This window comes from Lacerta agilis, chromosome 1 (genome assembly GCF_009819535.1).
Source record: "Lacerta agilis isolate rLacAgi1 chromosome 1, rLacAgi1.pri, whole genome shotgun sequence".
Taxonomy (NCBI): Eukaryota; Metazoa; Chordata; class Lepidosauria; order Squamata; family Lacertidae; genus Lacerta; species Lacerta agilis.
This window is the reverse complement of record NC_046312.1, coordinates 97,467,715-97,491,209: the sequence shown is the minus strand read 5'-3', so window position 1 is coordinate 97,491,209 and position 23,495 is coordinate 97,467,715. Positions and strand designations below refer to the sequence as shown.

At 38.8% G+C, this 23,495-nt stretch overlaps 1 protein-coding gene across 5 annotated transcripts in view; it reads right to left on the bottom strand.

The window, feature by feature from the left end:
- KYNU (kynureninase) overlaps nucleotides 1–23,495 on the bottom strand; it is a 75,545-nt gene that overhangs the window by 4,322 nt on the left and 47,728 nt on the right. For all 5 annotated transcript variants that reach the window (XM_033164209.1, XM_033164218.1, XM_033164236.1 and 2 more), the window contains 2 exons: nucleotides 3,843–3,895; nucleotides 2,180–2,265 (listed from right to left, as the gene is read on the bottom strand). In XM_033164209.1, the coding sequence (XP_033020100.1) occupies nucleotides 2,180–2,265; nucleotides 3,843–3,895 (139 nt within the window). The remainder of the gene's footprint in view (nucleotides 1–2,179; nucleotides 2,266–3,842; nucleotides 3,896–23,495) is intronic.

The window sequence follows — 23,495 nt, the reverse complement described above, 5'->3', positions numbered from 1 at the left end:
ACAGAAATCAGCGTGTAAGAGGCATTATGAGTCAATATCATTATAAAATCCCATCCTGAAGATTGCTGGTGGTTTTCTACAAACAAGCCAATTGCAGGAATCATCACAGAGCACTAGACATTCTGTGCATGGAAACGGTAATTGATAGAAGTCTCTCTTTTAAGCTCTGAGAAAATATTTTCCCCCTTAGGAACTCACATATGAGAAGGAAGTTGGCACAATAATGATTCCCTGTCTCAGACATTGTTCCAAGATACATTATCTATTTCAATTGTATCTGCTATTGGATGCACACTTTAATTCCTTGTAGAAACCCTGCAGATTCACAAGTGAAACCTTTATAACACATTTAAATTTCGCATCTACCTTCATTTTGTTCTCCTGTGCATCAACTGATAAATCAAGCAAGGGAGCCAGAAGATCTTATTCTACATTATGGGTGACTGCTAGATGTATGTCAAGGTACAAACATCTGTGGTCACATGCCCGGCCTTTTGGTACATAGCTCAGGTAAGTCTGCTAAGCAATGAACAGAAAAAATATAAAGGTATCTTGAATTGCAATTGAAAATGACCCTGGAAATTTTATGAGATGAAGCAGTCTTACTTTGTAGAAATTATAAGAATGGGGGAAACGACCTACTGACTTGGCACCATGTGTGTAGTAGTGTATAACAGTCAAAATTAAGCGATGTTAAGGAAAAGCAGATGGCTGTGTTCCAAGATATGGCTAGTTCAAATTAATATTTGTAAGTTAGCCCCATAAGGCTGAGATGAATGTTTTGAAAGCCCATTCACAGCTGTGAAAGTTGAGACTGTTTTGGCTATTTTCCCTCCACTGGGCATAAAACAACTGTTTTAAGGAGAAAGAGACTTACTGTGAAAAGTGATGTTGGCAGCACACCCACCCACTCCACACATTTTCTTAACTATAACATACTGTACTTTTGTTGCTACCGAAAGCAATGACAATCCAGACAGCGTATTCCTTGCTTGGGACAATGTACTAGGATACTGTTGGGGGAGCGGGGATGGTGACACCTACTACTGGCAGCAGCAGCAAAATTATTTTATAAAGCAAGAAGAGGGGAAGGGGCACTGCTACTACTTTCCCCAGAAAATCCCAATGCCCCAATCCCCCCTTACTTTTATATTTTCTTATTTCTCTTTGTTCACAGACCCACCCTATTTTCACTGGGAAAAGATCCTTAAGGGACTTTCAGCTCACCACTAGCTGTATACGACACCTATCTGACCTCTTGATGTCTTGCCCCCCCAAAAAAAAAATCCACATGTGAACACACAAGTGCTGCTTTAGTATAAGCGATAACTAGCTTAAGACAGGTTATTTTTTTAAAAAAAGAATTCATGGTGCTGGAACATACTTCAGCTTTGTTTTAAAATTAATGCCTGTGTCTAACATTCCACCAAGATGCTACTTCTGCTTCCTCCTCCCCCAAGCAAGTTATGTGGCACAAAATAATGGTAATAATAATTTTATTAATTATACCCCGCCCATATGGCTGGATTTCTCCAGCCACTCCGGGGAAGGAAAGGAGCAGCATTTTGTTTGACACCATGGTAGAGGCAGCAACCAGGCAAGCATACCAGTGTTCTCTTCACTGGTATGCCACAAGCAGATGTTAAGGCTGGCAGTACAGGTGAAACTCGAAAAATTAGAATATCGTGGAAAGGTTCATTTCTTTCAGTAATTCAACTTAAAAGGTGAAACTAATATATGAGATAGACTCATGACATGCAAAGTGAGATATGTCAAGCCTTTATTTGTTATAATTGTGATGATTATGGCGTACAGCTGATGAGAACCCCAAATTAACAATCTCAACTTTGGGGTTCTCATCAGCTCTACGCCATAATCATTACAATTATAACAAACAAAGGCTTGACATATCTCGCTTTGCATGTCATGAGTCTATCTCATATATTAAACTCCAGTAGCTAATGAAAACAATTGCTTATATAAATGGACTTTTCAACGATATTCTAATTTTTCGAGTTTCACCTGTATATTCATAGCAGTGAGATCATCCCTTTTATATTACATTAGTCTTCAACCAGACTTTTTGTTTAACTGCTGTATGGAACATAATGGGGGTTAGTACTACACAAATTGCTTCATTTGTTTGTACTTGATCTGTCATGAAAATGTAATTGCTCACCTCTAAACTAGCATGGAGTGCGCACACCAATAAAATCGAAGGGTTCGATAGTCGAAATCCATTGATGCCAGGGCTCAGTTGCAATTCTGCAAGATGAACACATTCTATTAGATCCCTAGCTTTTGTTTGTTCCCAGAACCAAGAACCAATTTCCCACAGGGCTTCCATCTTGTCAGAAAGTACTTTTGGTTTTGTTAGATCTCATCCAGTGTACCAATGCATACAGGCATACATAACAATGCATACAGCATTGGTTAGGACATGCATGTCCCCCACAAAAAATTAAGAGAAATATAGCTAAGCGTTATCAGCTTCACATATCAATGTCACCAGGCTCCAAATCTCCACATAACTGCTCCCAACAGCATCATATTGGAAGATAAACTAGGTAGCTTTGGCAATGAAATGGTTCCCTATGGCAGAACTCCAGGGAGTCACGGTATAATCACTTTATGTTCTCTGGATCCTGCCATAGGTAGGTGCAGAACCGTTGCAAAACAGAGCCTCTCAACTCCTTCCCACAGAGAAAGCCTAATAAAACACCATAGTTCATTATATCAAAACCAGCCAAAATATCGAGTGGAAGCCACAGGGTTGCAGTCCTATCCCTCTCTCCATAAAGGTCAATGGGACAACAGATTATGATTCAGTCCACGAAATGGGCCTGAACGTATCCTGGGAAGGATAAAGAGAATCAGTATCTTCCAAGAGTTGCTGTAGCTGAAGCACCTTCCTCAAAAAAAAGTATTAGCAATCAGGTGGTAGCTGTCAAAAGCCTTTGAGTCCAACATCAGTTTTTGAGGAATAGATGCAATACCTTCTTCTTCAGGGCAGTATATCCTTTTCCTTCACACAGTGAGACATTCACCACACCCTAGACCCACCTGATTACACCCAGCTCGCCTTTATTAGGCAAGGTGAGCAAGTCAAGAAGGCTGCCAGCTGCAATCACCTTGTTCACATGTTCAGGCCTCAAAAATGAAACTGAACCCATACAATGTGACCAGGTGGTGTGTTGGGACACTTCATTTGTACCTGCCACAACCAGAACATTCAAGTTCTTGTGAAGACTAAAACTTTTATAATTCAAGTGCTTAGCAAACATGTCACAGCAATCTTCAGGGGGCGCCAATATCCCATTTATCAGGAGAGATGTTAACAAACCTCTCACCACTCAGAAAAACTCTGCTGGACGGCTACTTGAGAGTGCAATAGAAATAGCAAAAGAAGCTTTCTTTGCCATCCCTGTTGCCGTGCAACAGGGAGAAGTTTATGACATGTTAAGTCATTGGAAATAATATATATATCTGACATGTTCCTGGCCTTCTCTATTTCTGGCCCAGGGATTTGTGGGACAAGGACTAATTGTTACTCACTATTGCAAAAGCCTTTCAGCTCAGCAACTCACAACATAGAAAAATGATATAGCATCTTAAAAACATTCTAATATTGAGTCACCAGGCTATAAAGTACAGCAACTCAAACAATGACATAAAACTTTGCACTGCCAAGGCCTGTTAAATGAGAAGTAGGAATGTGGCCTTCTTGGTCACTGTTTATTTTTCTTCTTAGGGTTGGGGAGAGAGAATCTGATTATACAATCTACCGGTATATAAACCATAAAATAAATCCTTACATAAAACTGAATATGAAATATACATACTGTTTTCCATGAGAAACCGGGTTTTGAAGTCATGACCCCACCATCCTACCAGCCTAAAAAGAAGGTAAAGGGGTAATGGCACAGTTGGTGACACAATAAAAATATTGTTTAATGAACAATATGACCAGTGTCACCAAACACAGAAATGTACAGATGCTGATGAAGTTCTCTAGAGTATGGCCTGGATGAGAGCTTCAGGGCCTTGCAAAGCTCAGCTCAATGAAGATACAAGTATTGCAAATTCCTCCCCCCCCCCCCCCGTTCAGAATAAAATCCAAGCTGGACGAGCATTTCTGACTAATGCTAGCCCATCTGTTGCCCACACACACAGACACACCACCCAAACCCCTGAAATGACAGCTCTGTGAGGTCAGGAAAAGTTTCCACTAGGACCTCATCCTGCGACAGGAAGCATCTGCAACCAGAAATCATGGAGGCTCACTAATCAACAGCTGTAAATGGCAACTTTCTGTCCAGATTTCTGCTGGCTGTGCAAAGCTGTCCGAGGCAGCCAAAGGATAGGGGAGGCCTGCAAATGAAGAGGCAGAATTTACAAAGATGGTTGAGGGGAAAGCCCCCTCCCACAGTGAACCCTCTTGGTCTAAGGAACCTCTGTAGGGGGTGGACTTTCCAACCCAACTGGAGGATTCCAAGGCTGTAGCTTGTTTGTCTCTAATGCTTTATGTACAACCAGGAGAGAGTTCTCCTGACTACACAAGTTTGGGAGCGATTTCTGGCCATTCCTACAAGTGAGAAGGCCTTCAAAAGGTTCAGTGAAGTAACATGAATCAATTAATGATATCAGTGCAACACAAGATCCAGTCATGTTGTTGTGCTGCAATGACAGACACCGTATTCCATCCTGAGAATATATTTTAAGCAACTCATGAGTTCCAGTGGTTAGTCACACTGTGTGCCAGTGACTATTAGAATAAACTGTACCAAATAACATGTTGATTTTCTAAAACTTGTGAATATTAATTTTGGGGGATAATAGATTCTTTACAATCCTCTCTAATCTATAATGGAATGTCATTATAGACAACAAAGTTGAGAAACACCACACTACTGCTTAGTATTATTATGGTCATTCAAATTTCTATTGAAACCATTAACAAAATAATAGCTTTTGGTTATGACACAACATGGAATTGTCAAAATAAATATATAAAGCATCGTAAAATTAATGCCTGAGAGATTTTGTTCATGATGCTTTGAATCACATATGAAAGCATCAGCAACTGTTTTACAGTTTCAAGCTACATTTTATATTTTACCATAAAACACAATGTTAGTACATATTCATGTTATTGCAACATCCCAACTAATTCAATTTTGCAGGTCTTGCATCATTTTAATAGGGTTAGTACAGCAAAAAAACTAAAACTAAAACTAACTCAATGATCATGATGCTTCACAGAATGATGCTCTAAGCTAAGGTCAAAAACACCAGAGCAAATAAACACTCTCTCAGAATGTCTACATGGACAATATTAGCCTAACCATATGACAAATAGGATTCAAATCTTGGGTGCTGACCATGCAGAGGTCACAACACAACCCTAATTTTTCCTGTGGTGGTAGCTCTCCTGAGAGGCGAAATGGGACAAAATGATGTTAATGAAGGCCTTTTAGGGTCTCCAAACAACCTTTTCATAAAATTCCAAAGACTGATTAGTAGCCTTCAAATGGGTTTCAAATCTCTCTGCTGTACAATCAGCAAAATGACCATTCAGCATACACTGTGAAAGAAAAATGACATTTCTCATCTTCTGCAACAAAAACACAAGGAAGGGGGAAACAGAAAGAGAGCACAATAGATTGAGAGGGTGGAAATGAGGAAGTGCAAAATGCAGATGGGATTGGAAGAAATATGGGCAAGTAATAAAACCTGGGTGTTCATCAAATACACCAACAAAGCTAGCCTTTCACTCTGCTAATGCAGGTTCAGGTATCAAGTCATAAAGTGTTCAATAGCAAAATGTCAACAAAAAAGATGGCGCACCAACATAAAGATTTCAGATAACTGAAAAATCTATTTTAACTCCCCAATTATTTCTAAAGGCTATTTTAGTCATTGCCTTGCGCACGAGATTTTTCAATTATCTGAAACAATCCAGTATCCTTAGTGCTATGAACTACCATTTCTTTGGAATGTCAGGAGATGACAGCAAGACAGGACAGGTGGTATTGGGCAGAGGTCATTTGCAGGGGGACAACTGAGTGCTGAGACTGCTGCCTACACCTCCTGCCTTCTTCCATGAGCAAGAAAGCTTTCCCCAGAAAGGCAATATAACAGTTGGTTTGTTCCACACATTTTCTCATTAAGAAGGCAACATGTGAATGCATTCTGTAACCCTTGTGATAACCACTCAAAAGTAGTCCATAAGCATTTTTGAGGATAGTGGATACAATAAAAATAAAATAAAGAGCAATTAAATCTCCAAGATGGAGATGTTAGGTTTCAGTGGCTAGCTTCTTATTCTTTGTGTTCCCTGCCCCCACCTATCCTCTATCTTATCACATGAACTGTTTCTTTAGAATCCCATAGACATAGCTCAAGTTATAGTTGCACTTAATTCTCAGTTGTTCTTAGTTGTACATTTGGGGGCATTCTACCTCCCAACTAATGACCTGCATAAACATTTATGACCTAGGAAGGGGCTGCAAATTGAAACTCTAAAGGATTATTGATTCTGGAAAGGGTGAGGGCAAACATAAAATTAGGGCTGACAGTTTTCTGCAAAATATTAGCCAGTGATGATTTGAAATAGCTTTACAGTGGCTTTACAAATACATGTTTTTAAAAATAAAATATAGTAAAACTGCATGATAAGATGCTAAAGTAAAATGTATTGAGGAGCAAATGTTTGGAATGCAAAATGAGTATTTATAATCCATTAACTATTTAGAATATCCTCAGTCTCTGGACACCAAAAACATGCTTAACATAAATGGCTTCTTCATTTTAGAGTTTGAATAACCATTTTGCAACAACATATACTTGGTGGTCCCCCAGGCTTTGTGTCTTGATGTGATGCTACCCAAAAGGCAATTGATATGTGGGGGTAGTAAAGACATGGGCTGGTTCTGTGCCCATAATCGCCTTTGACTGGACTTGACTGTCTAGGGGTCCTTTACCTTTTACCTTTGCCTCTGTGCCTTAGAAGCCAACACATGCAGTGACTACTTTCCTGACTGTTTGGTATCAGTGTGAAGAGGCTGTGTATGCATGTGTTGGATTCCTTCCTCAAGGGCAAGACTTCTGATTGACTGGGATTCCAATGGCCATGGACCCCTATGTGCATACATACAGTGCCCTATACACTCTTGCAACACACTAAGAGGCTTTTAAATCTACTGTACATTATTTTAATGCTGTATAGTGTGTGTGTGTGTGTGTGTGTGTGTGTGTGTGTGTTTTAATTTTTGCTGGTTTCCATTTTTGTTTGGTTTGGTTTTATTGCAACTTTTTGTAAGCTGCCCTGGGAACCTGTTGAGTGGACAGGAGCCAAATTAAATAAAGAAACAAAACTAAACTGGAGTAATAGTGCACAGCTACAGCAGGTAATAATAGATGGAGTTTACAGCTGTTGCCCAATTTCAAGGTGGTAATGTCATATGATTAGAAATTAAAAGCATATTTCAGCGGCCTGGTTTTTAACCTACACAGCAAGCTCCCGTTTTGCCAGTCAAGAGGCAGCAAGACAGAAAATTTCTGGAGAGCAAGAATTATGCCCGAAAGGATCATAATTTGCCCCCATTACTTTCAAGCACGGTTACGCTAGGGAGCAATCCCATCAGTAAAAGTTTTGTATGTTTTTATCCAGCTCAGATTTCCTTTCACATCTGTGTGCTTATAGTGAAGCACTGGGCATTCAACAATTGACTTGTTTCGTTTGTAGTTACATTAATGATGCAAGAGCGTAGGATATAATGATTGCTATGTATATGCGGTGTAGACATCAAAGGAGATCCAGTTTAAAGAACGTAAGGGTGGGGGGGATCCTTTGACCTTTGCTTCTGAATAACAGATGAGCATGCTACTCATTTATAATTTATAAGCCAGAGGATCACAAGGTTCATTTGTGTTCTAGGGAGGGGAGGATCCCATCCACACTGACTTGTTTTTTTGTTTTTGTTTTTAAAAAAGAATGAACAAAATTGGGCTTGTATTTATGTGGCTTGAGTTTCTGGGCAAACCTTCCTGTCCAAGGGGACAGTCTGTGCATTCCCCCCACACTATCAACAAGACAGAGAAGCAAATGAATGGCAGCAGGTGAAACACCTTATAAAAAGGGCAACTTTTCTATAGCGTTGTAGTTCATAAACATTCTCAACATGAGCTTTCTCTGCTCCATCACACTTGTCTTTTTCATGCTCAGCTTCGAAAGAGCACCTTCAGAATTTATGATCACCCCTTATAAAAGTGCAGTCAATGCCTGCAAAGCTTACAAGGACAGGCTTTGCAGAGCAGAAATGGGGATAGATGGTCATGTCGCACTCTGGACTCCTACACACTTCCATTTGTCCCCTGGTGTCTAGACACAGGTCTGCCAGTTTCCTTGGGAAAACCCGTTGTTTACTGCTGAATCAGAACAAACATCAATCGAGTCTTCTAGGACGGGGAAAATGGAAGAAATAGCGGGACAAAGGAAGTGAAGCTGAGCTATGCTGAAGCACTGTTGCACCTGGAAATAGGGATATCTATGTTTCCTCCCCTTTCCAACACACATTTTGTCACTCTTCCAGAGTTTTAACCTACATCACATGGCTTTCTAATGACAAAGCCACATGAGATTTGTAAAATACATAGTTTAAAACTGAAAAGCCTAATAGAAACAACGATATACCTCTCACTGACATACCACTTGTGTTCATAAGAAAGACCTACAGAGGGGTGGTGGTCAAGATTCATTTCATACTGCTATGGGTTGAGGGTTTTTGTATCCACTGTGTTAAACTTTTCTTGCAGGTTTAATTATCAACTGTTCAATCTACAGACATCACTGCAGTTCATTATTAGCAGAGTTATCTCTTAGAATGCTATAGCTATCCTATAGTTCTATGAAAATGTATTTAAAAATCCCCAAGGGTTAACAATAGTCAAATAATGAGACATTTTCATTAGAAGCAAAACAATTTTTTTCCTATTTGGTCTTTTGTGCAGCCCAGGAACAAAAAATAATGAGAGAAAAATAATGTGTTTTTTTTTAAATAAAAAAATAAAGATATCTGGTAACTGGCATAACTATCTTGACTTGGTTGTGGCATGTAAAATGCCACAATTTGGAATAATTGTTTTACCCAAGAAGTAACTGGATGTCCTTTCTGATTGCAGCTTTTATTTTCACATTCAGCAGAGAGTTTAATTTAACGGTTGTAGCAAATGCACTCTGTGCATGAAAAACACATTGGCTGTTTGGTCAACCAAGTGCAAGGTGATTTACTGCCGATAGGGATTTGAAAACAGAGGGTGCAGATGTCATCTTTAAAGATACTTTTTTTTCCTTGTTAGTCTTTTAGATTCAGTTCAACTGGGAATACACCAATCTCTGAGCATGTCCCTCCATATTACCCCTCCAGGTCAAAACAAAGGGAGATTGAGTTCACTTTTATAACAAGATACAAGTTTTCTGTGCTCAGAGTATGTGAAAGAGAAATAGCCATTATACTGGGAATCCAATCAGGGCTTGTTGAATTCATACAGAACTCCTCTGGAAGCCTCTAAGGCTTTTGTGATGAGGAAAGGTAATTTCATTCACAGAGAGCAGGCAGAGAAAAAGTATGAGCAAGCTGCAAAAAGAATTGAAGTCTAAATTACATCCTAAGAAAATATCTTACCCAAACCAACCCCTCTAAGGCTAATGAAGTTGAATTAAAACTGTTAAATCAGCTTATGATCAACTGCTACTGCAGCGTGTACATATATCACTTTTATTTAACTACATCTACAGAGAAGAAAGGGGGGGGGGGCAGGAGAGAATACAGCCAGAAATACTTTGGAACTGCTATTGAGAGTATCAATCCCCTGCTTTCCTTCAGAAATTAAAAATCAACCTGGGAGCCAATTTATTCCTACAGATTATTAATGAAGTACGCAGTAATTATTCTAAAAGTATTTGGGGGAAACCAATACCATAACAGTGAAAAATTATAAGACAATGCCGTGCTGCTTTAAAAAGCTTATGAAAATGTGACAAAACTTTCTAGAGTGCCTCAAAAAGATTAAAGATAACACATGTGCTGTTTCAGAGATGCAACTTCTTCCTTAACATTGTTAGTTGCTTTTGACTCTTATGATAGTTTGCAAATCACTTTGTCTTTCTTTAGCACCATGAATTAGTTCACAAAGACCATGTAACTAGGCAGAGTCCTTGTAATGCATCCATCAAAGTAAGCAATACTACATTTCTGAACAGAGAAAATAATATATATTTCTGCTAGACATCTGCTTTATTAGACAGAAATTAAAGAATATACTAACTGGGTCAAGAATTGCAAGTAGCATTTTGCATTGCCTTCTAAGCTGAATATAGTGTACATCTCAGAAATCAGTATAAAGCAGTGATGCAAAATTATATTCAATTAAAAATACTTTCCAGTGCTAATAATGCAATAATAATTGTTTCCCCCTCCCAGTAAGGTTTAGGGATAGCCAAAGACAAAAATTTAAATGCACATGTCTTTCATTATGTTAAAACAGCTAGAATCAAATATAGAAAAGCACCCAATAATGAATTCTCCTTATTACAAGGTGATCTTTTCTGTTTACCTTATGACAAGGATCATGCATATATTAAGTTTGCTAATTGTCCCACATTATACAGAACTGTACAATAATACAAGCCAATATACTTATTATGGCTTGGTTTTTGTATCAGTCACATGCTGAATATTTAAGGTTGCGCTGTTTTTGCTATACATATAACTTTGTAAATGATTACACTTCCTGTGTTGTATAAAATAAACCGAACGAAATAGCTCTTTTCTTTTTTGAAATTTGTAATCCTTACTAGCTTCAGATGTTTGCAGAGCTTTAGATTATCCTTATTCAATTCTCTTGACAGTTTTGGGCTTCCTTGACATCCTCTTTCTGTCAAATTCCCAAGACAGGTAGGTGTCATCTTTGACTTCTCATGTGCATTTATTGAGAAGAGGAGCTGAGTGTTGGGTGGATATACAGAACAGAAACTGAGGACAGGCTTACATATTCAGCACATAATGGTTTCTTAGCTTATGTTAACAGACAATTGCCTTCAGTATAAAGATGACCTCCCTGATGACTCATAATGTGACTATAGAAACTTCTTCAGTCAGCATTCAACATCCTGATGCTTGTGTGTGAAGCTGTACTGCGAATCCTCTCTGTATGGTGCATCTGCCTCCCCAAAGAGATTGTGATAACTTCCATGTGGATACAAGACTTTTCAAATCTCCCACACAGAAAAAAGCCCATACTCCTACGCTGTACACATCCCACCTAGTTTCATCTTAGCTTTGCCTAGTTTCTAAAGAGGCAGATGTGGAAGTAGTGCTGCATAGTACTCTACCTGTTCTGTGAAAGGACTTCTAGAATTCTGGATACCAGTAGCTTAGCTATAGGAAAGTGTCTGAAAGGGAGAAGGGTGAAAAGATAATATGGATCAACTGTGCAACATTCTACATGTTTAGCATGTGCAGCATTGCCTGCTGTAAAAGCAGGTAAAGAAGCCTTCATGGGCAGAAACACATGTGGAATCCCACAGAAGAAAATAAGCTGGGGGCATTTTTGAATGGGAAAGGCTTAAGGAACTCAATGCTCACCACTTCTATACTCAAAATTGCAGCCTCTTGAGGCTGCTTTTCATCCACCAAACTTTACATGAATGTGTGCATGACATGTAGGTGCAGCACACTTTCTTAACGTTCCCTCTAATATATATTTTTTTAAATGCCCTTGGATATTTGCCATTCACTTGGAGAATCCAAGAATTAAACCCTGCAGGCCTATTCTGTGTCTAGATTGGCCTAATCAATCACATCTCCCAAGACAATGTCCCATTAAACCTAATTAGCCAAAGCCTTTATTCCTAAACTGCCTCTACTCAGGGGAAGTTTTAACTTTTGGTTTTCAAATGAGCTAGAGGCACTTAAAATGCTCTCCCCTCTTCATTTGGCAGCAAAAATAGCTTATTTTTGAGTACAGTCAAGGGTACTTTAAGAAGTTGGTGTAAAATTTTGATACAGCTCATGAACATTTTAATGTTATCTTGCAACATTATATGATAAATGGGTAGCTGCTCAGATGAGAAATTCACTTTCTTTCCTTTTGTGCAAAGTCTCAATACAAATGCCATCTAAACCACCAGCATCTAAATAGTTAGAAACCATTTCTTTAATTAGCTTTGTAAATTACTGTCATTAGAATCCCCTTGCTCTGATTTCACATGACCCTTCTTAAGAAACAATTACATTCTATCAGTAATAGAAGCAAATCTTTCCAAGGACATCCACTATATTACCACTAAATTCTTTCATCTCATTCCAATGACAACAACTTTTAGGGATGTTCATCAAAGCTGACTTGGTTACACTCTTGAAATAGAAGCCTCTCAGGTCAATTCATTTATTATCAGAATAAATGTGTGTGTGCGTGCGCTTGTGTGTACACAGATGAGGTTTCATTGTAAAAGTCATGACATCTCCCCTGTTTCAAATCCCACTTCAAATAAGGCATTTTCCAGAGCATGTGACAGTGATGCCCTGTAATGCTTTTGACACAGCATCATTGAAGCCATGCAGTTGTTTATTTCTCTTTCTAACCCAGTGTTTTTCAACCACTGTTCCGCGGCACACTAGTGTGCCGCGAGATGTTGCCTGGTGTGCCGTGGGAAAAATTGAAAAATTCAAGAGAATTACTTTATATATAGTCAATATAGGCACAGAGTTAATTTTTTTAACATTTTCTAATGGTGGTGTGCCTCGTGATTTTTTCCATGAAACAAGTGTGCCTTTGCCCAAAAAAGGTTGAAAAACACTGTTCTAACCCTAGTTCAGGTTAGCCACACATGAAGGAAAAAACATACCGGTACTTATAAACTGTAGTCTGAAGCAGAAGAATGAAAGAATAAAGCACAAGAATGAAAGCAATTCACCTCATTGACAGCCAAGAAGTCATCTGAATGTATTACAGTAGGCCTATAAGCTTTCTTTCAAACCTGGAGCCTGCTGTGCAAGGTATGTCTCTCCCTACCCACAAACCCCTCCCCCCACTAAACTTTGAGAAGCTGTTTATTTCTATCATATATTTTTTTAAAAAAAGATTGATGCTTTTAAAACATGTTTCATCTGGGTAGAGCATCCCATAAAATAAATAAATAAATAAATAAATAAAACTCTGTTTTATTTCAAGACCCTACCTGCTGGTAAGCCTGTGATAAGTTTAAGACTTCATAATAAATCCTTTCATTTTAATACTAGGCGGTGTACTGTTTTGCTTTAATCCTCTGCTGAAGCTTATCTATTATTCTCTTGCCTGCTTTACATATATTTATAACCCTTTCATCTTTTTGAATTGTACATTTTGAAAGCGTTCAGCTTAGGAAAAGTTGTTTCCACCCCAGAAGTCAATTGCTCAGAAAAAAAGACTTTTGTTGTGCTGCTTGAACCACGAAGGTGCAACAGCAAACATGCTACCCCTACCCTGGCTTTAGGATGTGCCTTACTTAAGGCAAATTAATGATCATAAATATCCTGCCATGGATACCTACCATATGCTAAAGACATTAACGATAGCATTGCATGGCCATGTCAGCCATCCCTAGCTTTGAACAGCCTATGTTTTGGAGATGCTCAAAACATAATGATGCTCATCTTTTTACTTCCCATCTAACCACCAAAATTCACACTTGTGAATTCCCATAGCCCTTGCATTTCTGGCTACTAGTCCTTATATTTAAATTCTATTTACAATCCCACTGCAGACATCGCAATAAGATCAACTTTGTTTCACAATGCGCACAACTCACAGTTCAGCTCACATTTATGACATGAACAGGGACCATTCTCACATCAGCACATGGTTGCTACAGGGAAATACCTTGCTCATGGGCTCTCAACTGCCATAGTCTGTGATGAGCTAGTCATATATACCTGCTGTCATGCATAGAGAAATGTTTGTAGATAACATATACTTTCCTACAACAGAATGTGTTGGATTAGACAAACTTTTGGAGGATAAGGCTATCAATGGCTACTACTCATTATAATGACTACCGGTATATACTCCTTCCAGGATAAGGTGTGCTACAACAGTAGCAGAGGTCTATTCCCCCGAAGTCCTGCTTTTGTGCATCTCAGAGTCATTTGACATGGTGGGAACCTGAATGCTGGACTAACTAGGACTTTGGTCTAATCCAGGAGGGCTCTTCTTCTTTTAATGTATTTTAACATTTGTTGGAAGCCGTCCAGGGTGGCTGGGGAAGCCCGGCCAGATGGGTGGGGTACAAATAAATTATTATTATTATTATTATTATTATTATTATTATTATTATTCAAAGTGTTAACGTGCTGAACTAGAACTTGCAAGTTTAGTTCTGCTGAATTCACACTATAGAATTTAAGTGTCAACTAACTGGATTGTGATCAGCATAATTTAGAAAAATATAACAGAAAAAACAATAATCATAGAATCATAGAGTTGGAAGAGACCACAAAGGCCATCCAGTCTAACCCCCTGCCAAGCAAGAAACACCATCAAAGCATTCCTGACAGTCTAATTGACTCTCTCTAAAAGTTAAATCAGAATGGCAAAAATGAGTCCCATCAGTGATCACTGCTGTGAAGGAGTCACACTGTTCTTATTTACATAGATGTAAGCTTCTACATAGGCCTACCATTACCCTTTTCAGTTCATAGCCTTTTGGTTTTGTGTACAAAGAGAGGGGGAGCACTCTTGTGCCTAGCAGCTACAGATAAATTCATAATTAAGATGAAGTGGGCTCTGGTAACAAAAACTCAGAAAAAAGAAATGTGTTAGTGAGAAGACTCAGCTGCTGTTTTAGTGCTGCAAACTCAAACTTTTTGAGTTTTTGCAAGAGTATTGTTAAGTGTTTGTGCTGGCCAGTGCTATTTTTCTAGAAAAATAGGTGTCGGAACTCACCATGAATGTCTCCCTTGTTCTCTTATAAGGGCAATGGTGTCCAAATGAGAGGTGCCAGAACTGAGTTCTGCTTGCTGTGTCCAGATCAGCAAGAGTTGTTCAGATCAGCCAATTCACTTCCAGTTGCTAGCCTGATGTCACCATTTCTTTTCTTGCTTTCTCTTACCCCTGACTCTATACGAATAAAGGTTCTGTTCTCTCTCTCTTTGCAAAGCACCTATTTCCACCATCCTTCAAGATTATTTTGAGAATCATTTAGTCCATAAAGCCTTTCCTGCATTAACAGAAGCAATGGCTTTAGAGTGCTTCTTTCTAATGGTTAATATACTTCTGACCTTTCCTAACTACTCCTTTATATCCTTCAGTTCTGCTTCATCTAACTTGCTTAGAACACACGGCACTTGATGTGTCCTCACTTTAGTGTCTTTTCAGATCTAGCACTATGTGAAAGGATAAAATATCCCCTCTTCACTTTTCTTAAATTATGCACAATTTTATATATACACCCTCTTCCTATTAATTTGCATGGTCTTGAAATCATGTTCAGCAGCCTGAAGTTTCCAGGCATTTAAAATAATAATAATGGTGTTCCTTTAGCTATCATCTCACCCTCTAAAAGAGGAGCTGGTGTTAAGATACATTTACATTTCAAAATGTGTGGTTCAGCAATTTTAAAATTGAGACCTTCCAGAACCAATCTATACCGAGCGACATATTGCTGCTTAATCTATTTACTCTAAAACCTCTTACACAAACCTTCTGATGTGTGGGGATTCATTAAATTTGTCATCTGAAAGTGATATTTAAGATATGAGTACCTCACCAGTATCTTTAGTGAAGATAGATGCTAATCATTCATTTGGTTCTGGCAGGGATCCTGCTTTTAATGCTTTTCACTTTCTTATTGTTTGATTATAAAAAGTAAAATGAAAGCCATTACTTACTGAGCCATTCTGTGAACCACTATGAACTGACATCACTTTATAGGATTGACTTCTAGAGTCTCACCAATGGAGCAACTGGTGCCATTTCTGATATGCTGGGAGTGGTTGTTCCCTTCCTGTGATGTAATACAGATGCACTTATTTGACTGGGGCACTCAATAGGCCCCACTGTTTACCTGTATACAAATTATTGTGTCGTCTGTGACCAGAAAACACACTGTATCTCATATATGCAGAAATCAGTTGCCATTACTGAGGGTTGGGACATACTCTGCCTAGTGCTATGGTAGCCAATTTCCCTCCATTTGATAGTACGGGGCTTGAACACCCACCCTTGGTCCTATATGTATCTGTATGTTTATAGCACCGTGCACAATACATAAACGCATAGTGCAAACATTTAGTGTAACAAGAATTCCTGCAACTGCAGCCATGGGTGTCTGCATGTACCCTGTTCATTAGATTATGTGTGCCCATAGGACTGAAGTTGTTCAAACAGGAAATCTGTGAACAGGTGGAAGAAATGCAGTAATGGCATGAGCTTCTGTCTGAATAAGACCTATCTGGGATGAAAGAAAAGCATTAATATGCTGGATATACATAGCATGTTCTACTCTTACATGCTTCAGATGTTGAACGGCTCAGCATTGCCATTAAAAACAACTGCTGGGTTTAAGAATGGGATAAATGTTTGAGATGCGGGAGTTCATAATACAAGTCACCCCATCTCAAATAAGATTGATAAAAGGTTCCTTTGAGCTGTCTCCAACTGGATGGCGATAACTGTTTATAGCCAGAGATTGGGCCCTTTCAATTGTTGCTGTCAAGGACTGGGCAGAGAAGGAATGGTGGAGATCACCTCCCCATCCTGACCCTTGTAGGGAGGAGGAAGAGGAAGACAGTATAGATTTACAACAGTGGTTTGCGGGAGGTCACAGCTCAGAGGCAGATGAGGGGAAAAGTTGGGAAATAATGGGAGAGGAGGAGGAGGAGGCGGCGGCAGAAGCGGAGCGACAGCTGACTGACACAGTGTCATTTGAAAGCATCCCAGACCCTCCATCTTCCAGAACCCGGCAAGCCTTGAAAGTAGGAGAGCAAAGAGCTCAAAGAAAGAAGGCACCTAGCAACACCTGCAGAAGTGACAAATGAGGAAATGGGAGAGACGGGGTGGTGGAGATTCACTCAGGACAATGCCACTATCCAAGAGGCTGGGTTCCACAGCCTCTCTCTGTAAATATTGAATAAAAAAGGATGGTATGAAACTTTTCCTTGTCTTTATGCTTTCCTGGGCAACCAGCCAGAAGCAGCTGACAGCATCCTGACAGGTGCTTTTTAAATAGAAAAATAGATGCCGGTACTCACCATGAAGTTGTTACAGTAAGTGCAACACTTTTTAATAACAAAAAAGAGGTACCAGTACTATGTACCCTTGGGTATCACCTGAAAAAAGCACTGGGTGTAGGGATGAGGAAAGGGAAGGATCTGGCTAACCTTGTGTCTCCGATAACATCATTATGGGAGTGACAGGATCCAATTTGTTTTTATAATTGGAAGCCGTTCCTGACTCTACACTTCTTTGAACTAGAGCTGTGTACAAATGGACTCTAGAAATTATCCACCTTATTTGTAAGTAGAGAAAATGAGAGACCCATTTCACCAAATCTCTCTGGGGAGGAGAAAGAGAAATTCTCCAACAATCACTATTATCAGTGACAGTAGCAAAGCATTTTTTCCCCCAGCCCCAAAGGTATTATGGCTGCTTCTGTTGCAACAAGTGGAAACAGCAGCAACCGCCTTAGTAGATGCGGCTTGCTGGGCATCACAAAAGCGGAGATGAGTATTTGGGGGAAATTCGGCAAAGCAGCCGAAATCTCAGAAATTTTGTCAGAAAAAATGTCTTCTGTGAAATATGGCAACAGATCTACTTTGAGCCCCTATATCAATTATTTCCACCTAATACAATTCATTCTTTTTTCATAATTCCTCATGTAAGTAACTATTCTTTTAAATTATTTGTTACCATATTTTAAATTGTCATGAGCCGACCCATGATAACTATTATTATTATTATTATTATTTAATTAAATTTATGTAACACCCTATACCTGCAGGTCTTAGGGCAGTTCACAAGATAAAATTGCAAAATAAAAACACAAAATACATAAGCAGAATATATATAAGCAGAAACAGCCAAATAACCCCCCTCAAAACACATAAAAACCTTTAAAAACAATTATTTTTTGTAAAAAAAAGTAAAAAATTAAAAACACAATTTAAAACAATTTAAAAGAATGTAAACAGTACTCTCTGCTGGGCAGCAGCAGTCCTTTTGTAGTCTGTCTGGTGGAGAGAAGCAGGAGGGGAAAGATAGAAACTGTACAAATAAAATAAATACAAATAAGCTAGAACAGTATCCTGATGCTTATGTACTCACTGGAACAGTTTTCTAGCTAGAATCTGTTTCAACATTTTTATGGATGTCATTGCACAACTAATGGCTATCAGACTGTATAGTTCATATATTCCTCTCTGGAGCTCTATGTCCAAACAATTGACGGTGGCCTGTAAGAATAGTAGAGCCATCTACAGTATATCACCACATATCAATATACTTGTTACTTCTAGGAATATTTCCCAGTCTAGGAAAATTGGGTTCCCTGTGTTTTTCAATAATGTGCTTAACTGGAAGCTTGGAAATTCCCATACAGATATGCTTCGCAGCTCCAGAATGTTTCTAACTTATTTACTTAATTTTTTATCCTAAAAAGGATCTCAGACTACCATATATGATTTTTCCCTCCCAGCCCACATCCCATTTTTACTTTTATAACAACCCTATCAGGGAATATGGCTAGCCCAAGATTACCCAACAAGCTTCAGGACTGAGTAGAAATTTGACTAGCCATTACATCAGTCCAGTTTTCACAAGATATATTACCGGTAATAACATCACCATTTGCTAGGATGCAATTGTGGTTTCTAGGGCTTGAAAAATACAAGGCAAGACAGAGAATACTTGAATGTTCCAGAAATGTTTTGTTTAAAAAAAGGTTTGTAGCTAATGTTGTTGTTTTATGCCCTGTGTTTTTGAAGAAATATAAAGTGCATATCTGATCCAAAGCAAGATAAATGACATTAGAGACCAAGATTGCATCTTAATACATCTTGTTAAGTCATATTAAATATTAAACTTCCTTGACAGGTGGACAAGAATAAGGACTCTTCTGTGGCTTACCCCATTGGCATTTTGTTTAAAGAAAGCTATAATTTACAGCATACATTGTAATTTAATAAATTTCAGAAAAAAATACTTTCCTATAAATATCAATAAAGTGAAGAGAATATGGAAGATGAGAAGTTATAAACAAACCTATAATGGGCAGGGGAAAGGGTAGCCATAAGATTGGTCATTGGATGAAAACAACTGATCAAATCATTTAAATGGCATCAGGAAGAACAAGTGGATAGGAATTTAATTACTTCTTTAAGAGGAGGCTAAAAGGCAAGGAAATGAAATCTTAATACCAGTTTATATGTTGGAATGACCCTGTATGGCCACTGGGTGTCATCCTTGATTCAAACGACGAGTAAAGACCTTCCAGACACAGCATAACATCTCCAACTTCAACAGCAGTTAAATTCTATTCTATTTGATTGTATGGGATGCAGCAAATTGTCCTGCATTTAAATCAGCTATAAAATGGAATACTCTGACACAGACAAATTCATTTTTGTCTCACTCCCTTATTTGGAGACCTGGAACATCCTGGTGACGTAGGAAGCAAAAAGCAGAAAAACACAAGGATGTGATTGCTCAAAATCAATATGCACAATATGAGGACTAATCTTAAAGTCCCAAATAAATGCTAAATACTAAGGCTAATTTTGAAGGTTTCACACTTCCCATGGTACCCAGATTTAAACTGTATTTGCTTTCCTGGATTTTCCTCCCCGTTGTTTATGTTTGAGCATGGAAGGACATGAGAATTACGGTACTAGTTTATATGACTGAAAAAAGCATGCTGTACACTGATGGTACTATAAAATACTTGTACTACTAAGATACCCCAGCAGACATTGCATTTCCATTGCTTTGTTCTGCTGTGTTTCTGTGTTCTGTCTTGTTTTTAGTTTTAAAGATTACACATACAGTTCTGCAGGTGTACAAATCCACATTATTACCATTATTATGCTTTAAGAAACTATGGTAAAACATAGCCTTTTTCAGTATTTGAAATAAAGGGAATCATTGTATAAGTGGCGTTTAACCTTTTATGCCAAATAATGTTGGAAATCTATAGTTAATAGCTCCGCACCACAGACTATACTGTCAGTCATAGTTTATTATGAATATCCAGGAAAGGTTGATCTAGAATATACCGGTAAACCTAGTCAGCATATGCTACAGTTCTTTTGCTTTGCAAAGGCATGGTCTATGCAGCTTTCACTAGTTTCTTAAATGGGGAGGTAAAAAAAAAAAAAAGCCTTTTCCAGAAGGCATCAGGTCTGGCAAAATTCATGCCCCTAAATGTTGTGGGGTGAAGAGATGAGGCATTCAGGTCCCAGAGCATCAATGTTTTACATAATAATGGTAAGTAATGGGTTTCCCAAAACTGTCTAATTCAAGTATGCTCCTCCTCCATCTCAGACCCATCACTTCATTCCCTATCCTCCAACTCAGGATAGTAGAAATAGATCCAGGTGGTCATTTGCCAGGCAAAAGTTATCTATGTGCAGGTGTTGTTCTTTTTATTGGGGCTTATCTATAGCTCTGAAGAGCCTTCCACATCCTCTTCAGAAGAGGAGTGCTGTTTCAGTCTTAGCATGTTACTTGGGGGACCTGAAGGGTGGATGCTCTCCTGACCTCTCAATGCTGAGGGATGAGACCCCAAAACCTTGCTCTGCCCAAGCATCTTAGCTGAAAGGTCCAATAATAAGGTGCTTTTTATCTGCTTTGTCTTAAACAAAAGAACTGAGGGGCCTTGCTTGAGACTAGACATGGGGACTCTTGAAACACCACAAACTCTTCCTCAGATGTGGCCGAGTCTAAATTTGATGGCAAAATATGTTAATCGTCATTGTCTGAGAGTCATGTCTTGCTCACGATGGAAGATGTGAATGAGTTCCAGGCTCCTTCTCAAGGCCTGCGGATTTTGGACCTTCTGCAAGTCTACAAAAGGCTGCCGTCTACAAAAGCCGTGCAGGAGAATTGACCACATCCTTTCTAGCTCTATTGAGCTAACACTGTAACCGTGTGTTTACTCAGCTGGAACTGGGGCAGTCCACTGCCAAAGCATGTGTGTGTGTGTGTGTGTGTGTGTGCGCGCGCTACTGTTAGGAGGTGCTGCAGATCCTGAATCCTAGCTACCACCCACCTAATAGTGCTCCAACAGCAGCTACTGCTGAGCTTGATGAGCAACATGCACACTGAGATGTGAGAGGTAGTGGATCTTTTCCTAGACGCTGTCTCATTGTTTTGATGCTCACTTTGCCTTCACCAGTGCAACAGAGAGGCAATTGAGGTGGGGAAGGTAAGGGAGAGAAAGAATACAGAATTTTATTTTATTTTTTAGAACGCGGGGGGGATTTGGCTCTGTTCCAAAGAGGGCGGGGGGAATTTGGCTCTGTTCCAAAGAGGCAGGTGGAAATAACATTAGCCAGAAATTTAATCAAGGAACCTTTGGAAAGGACTGAGGTGGTTGTGGGGAGAGAAAGAAGCAGCAGTCACAGCTAAGAAGCTGACTGAGAGATTTAAAAAAATCAGGAAAGGACCAGATGGAGAAGCTAACCTCTCACACAACAAAGAAGTAAGGAAAAGGACAAAATACACAGGCTTGGGAAGGAGAACCCAGACACCAGTAGACCTAGATCAAATGGTCTGCTCCAAGCAAAGACATTCCAAGTTACAGAGTTTCTTTCCTTTGAGCAGTAGGGGGAGCTAAGCCTATTGGAAGAAATTCAACACCCAAGGGAGAAAAAACACATTACAACAAATGCTCCTAAAATAGAATGTTTCACAATTTACACTTTAGTCATCTATGTGATGGTTCTTGGATCTTTCTGTTCCAAAGAAAGCTGAAAAGGCTTCCTCCCAGAGCATTTTTTTAAAATAGACCTGCAAATTTCAAACAAGGTTACAGGAGAGTAGTGGCTGCAAGCATTTTATACATCCAATATAACATAATTGGCATTGCTAGTATTCTGTGAGAAGCAATAGCCTTGTAACCCCAACTATTTTTATCTCTTTAATTTGGATGATGGAAATTGCAGGGGGGGGATTAATATTTCTGTCATATTCCCTTTGTGAAAAATTCTGTACATAATATCAAAGACAATGTAAGAAGATCCATTAAATACATTTATATGGGACAGGAGAGGTGACAGACAAGTGAAAGAAAAACAAAGAAAAGAGTTTAAAGAAGCAACAAACCTCTTGACATTTATCTCAAGCAAATCAGAATCTCTAAGAATCAGCTTGTAAATTGTTGTTATCTCCCATAATGAGTTCTTCTCAATTAGAAGTACTAAAAATGATTCCAAGAATTAATCAGAATTATTGTGTCTAGACTGTTGTGAGCAATATTATTTGTCTAGACAGCCTTGCTTATAATGCAATTGTGCTTGTACCATAACTATTTTTACTCTGAGATTTAGACTTCCTAATTCTAGCTAATATCAAAATATAAACCAGCAGTGTCTTAAAACATTAGCACTAGAAAGAAATATTTACATTTGTTAAGTTCTTTTAAAATATATAATGCTACTATTCTTAAAGAATGTGACATACTGAAAAATATTTGTTTTCATGCAGCAAGCGTACCATCGAAGAGCACTTAATTTTCATAGATTATAAAGGCTTTGATAATGCATATCTTTGCCTAATGCTTCCTAGCTTTATAGTTGGATATAATTTTAATGAAAACATGACACTATTAAAGAGCCATTAGCCACAGAGCTGAATTCCTCTTTGATTTTGTTCACAAACCAAAGACATTAAAGATACTGTTTAAAAGAATAATTTAAAAAATCAAAACTACTCTATTAAAGTATCTATTTGGCATGACTTGGGGTTACTTATTTATAAACATTATTTTTACACTATTAGATGCATTTATAGCAGATTCCCAGCAGATTGACATTGGCTGAACTACTCAATGCAAAAATGAAGTACTTTGGGATGGCTTCCCTAAACTGTGACTGATGCTACCAAGCTGTAGGAGATTTGCCTTAACAACCCAAATATAGTGTGTGTGTGTGTCTGTGTGCACATACAGTGAGTCTGCCACTTATGTGCGTGTTCGGTTCTGGGGGTCTGCATGCAAAGATAAAATTGTGAAAAGCCAGGTACCCACAGAACCGCCCCGTCTCACAATGTGGAGTGCTGCTTACTGGGGCCTGGGAAGATTGTAGGAGGGCCCCGAGAGCATCCCAAAGCCTTCCTGTGAGTATCTCAGAGCCCGGAAACGTGGAGGCATCTTCCTTAACAGGCTCTGGGATACTGCCAGAACCCACACACTGCCTTCCCAAAGCACAGTAAGCAAGGAAAACCCATTGGGTCACTGGTGG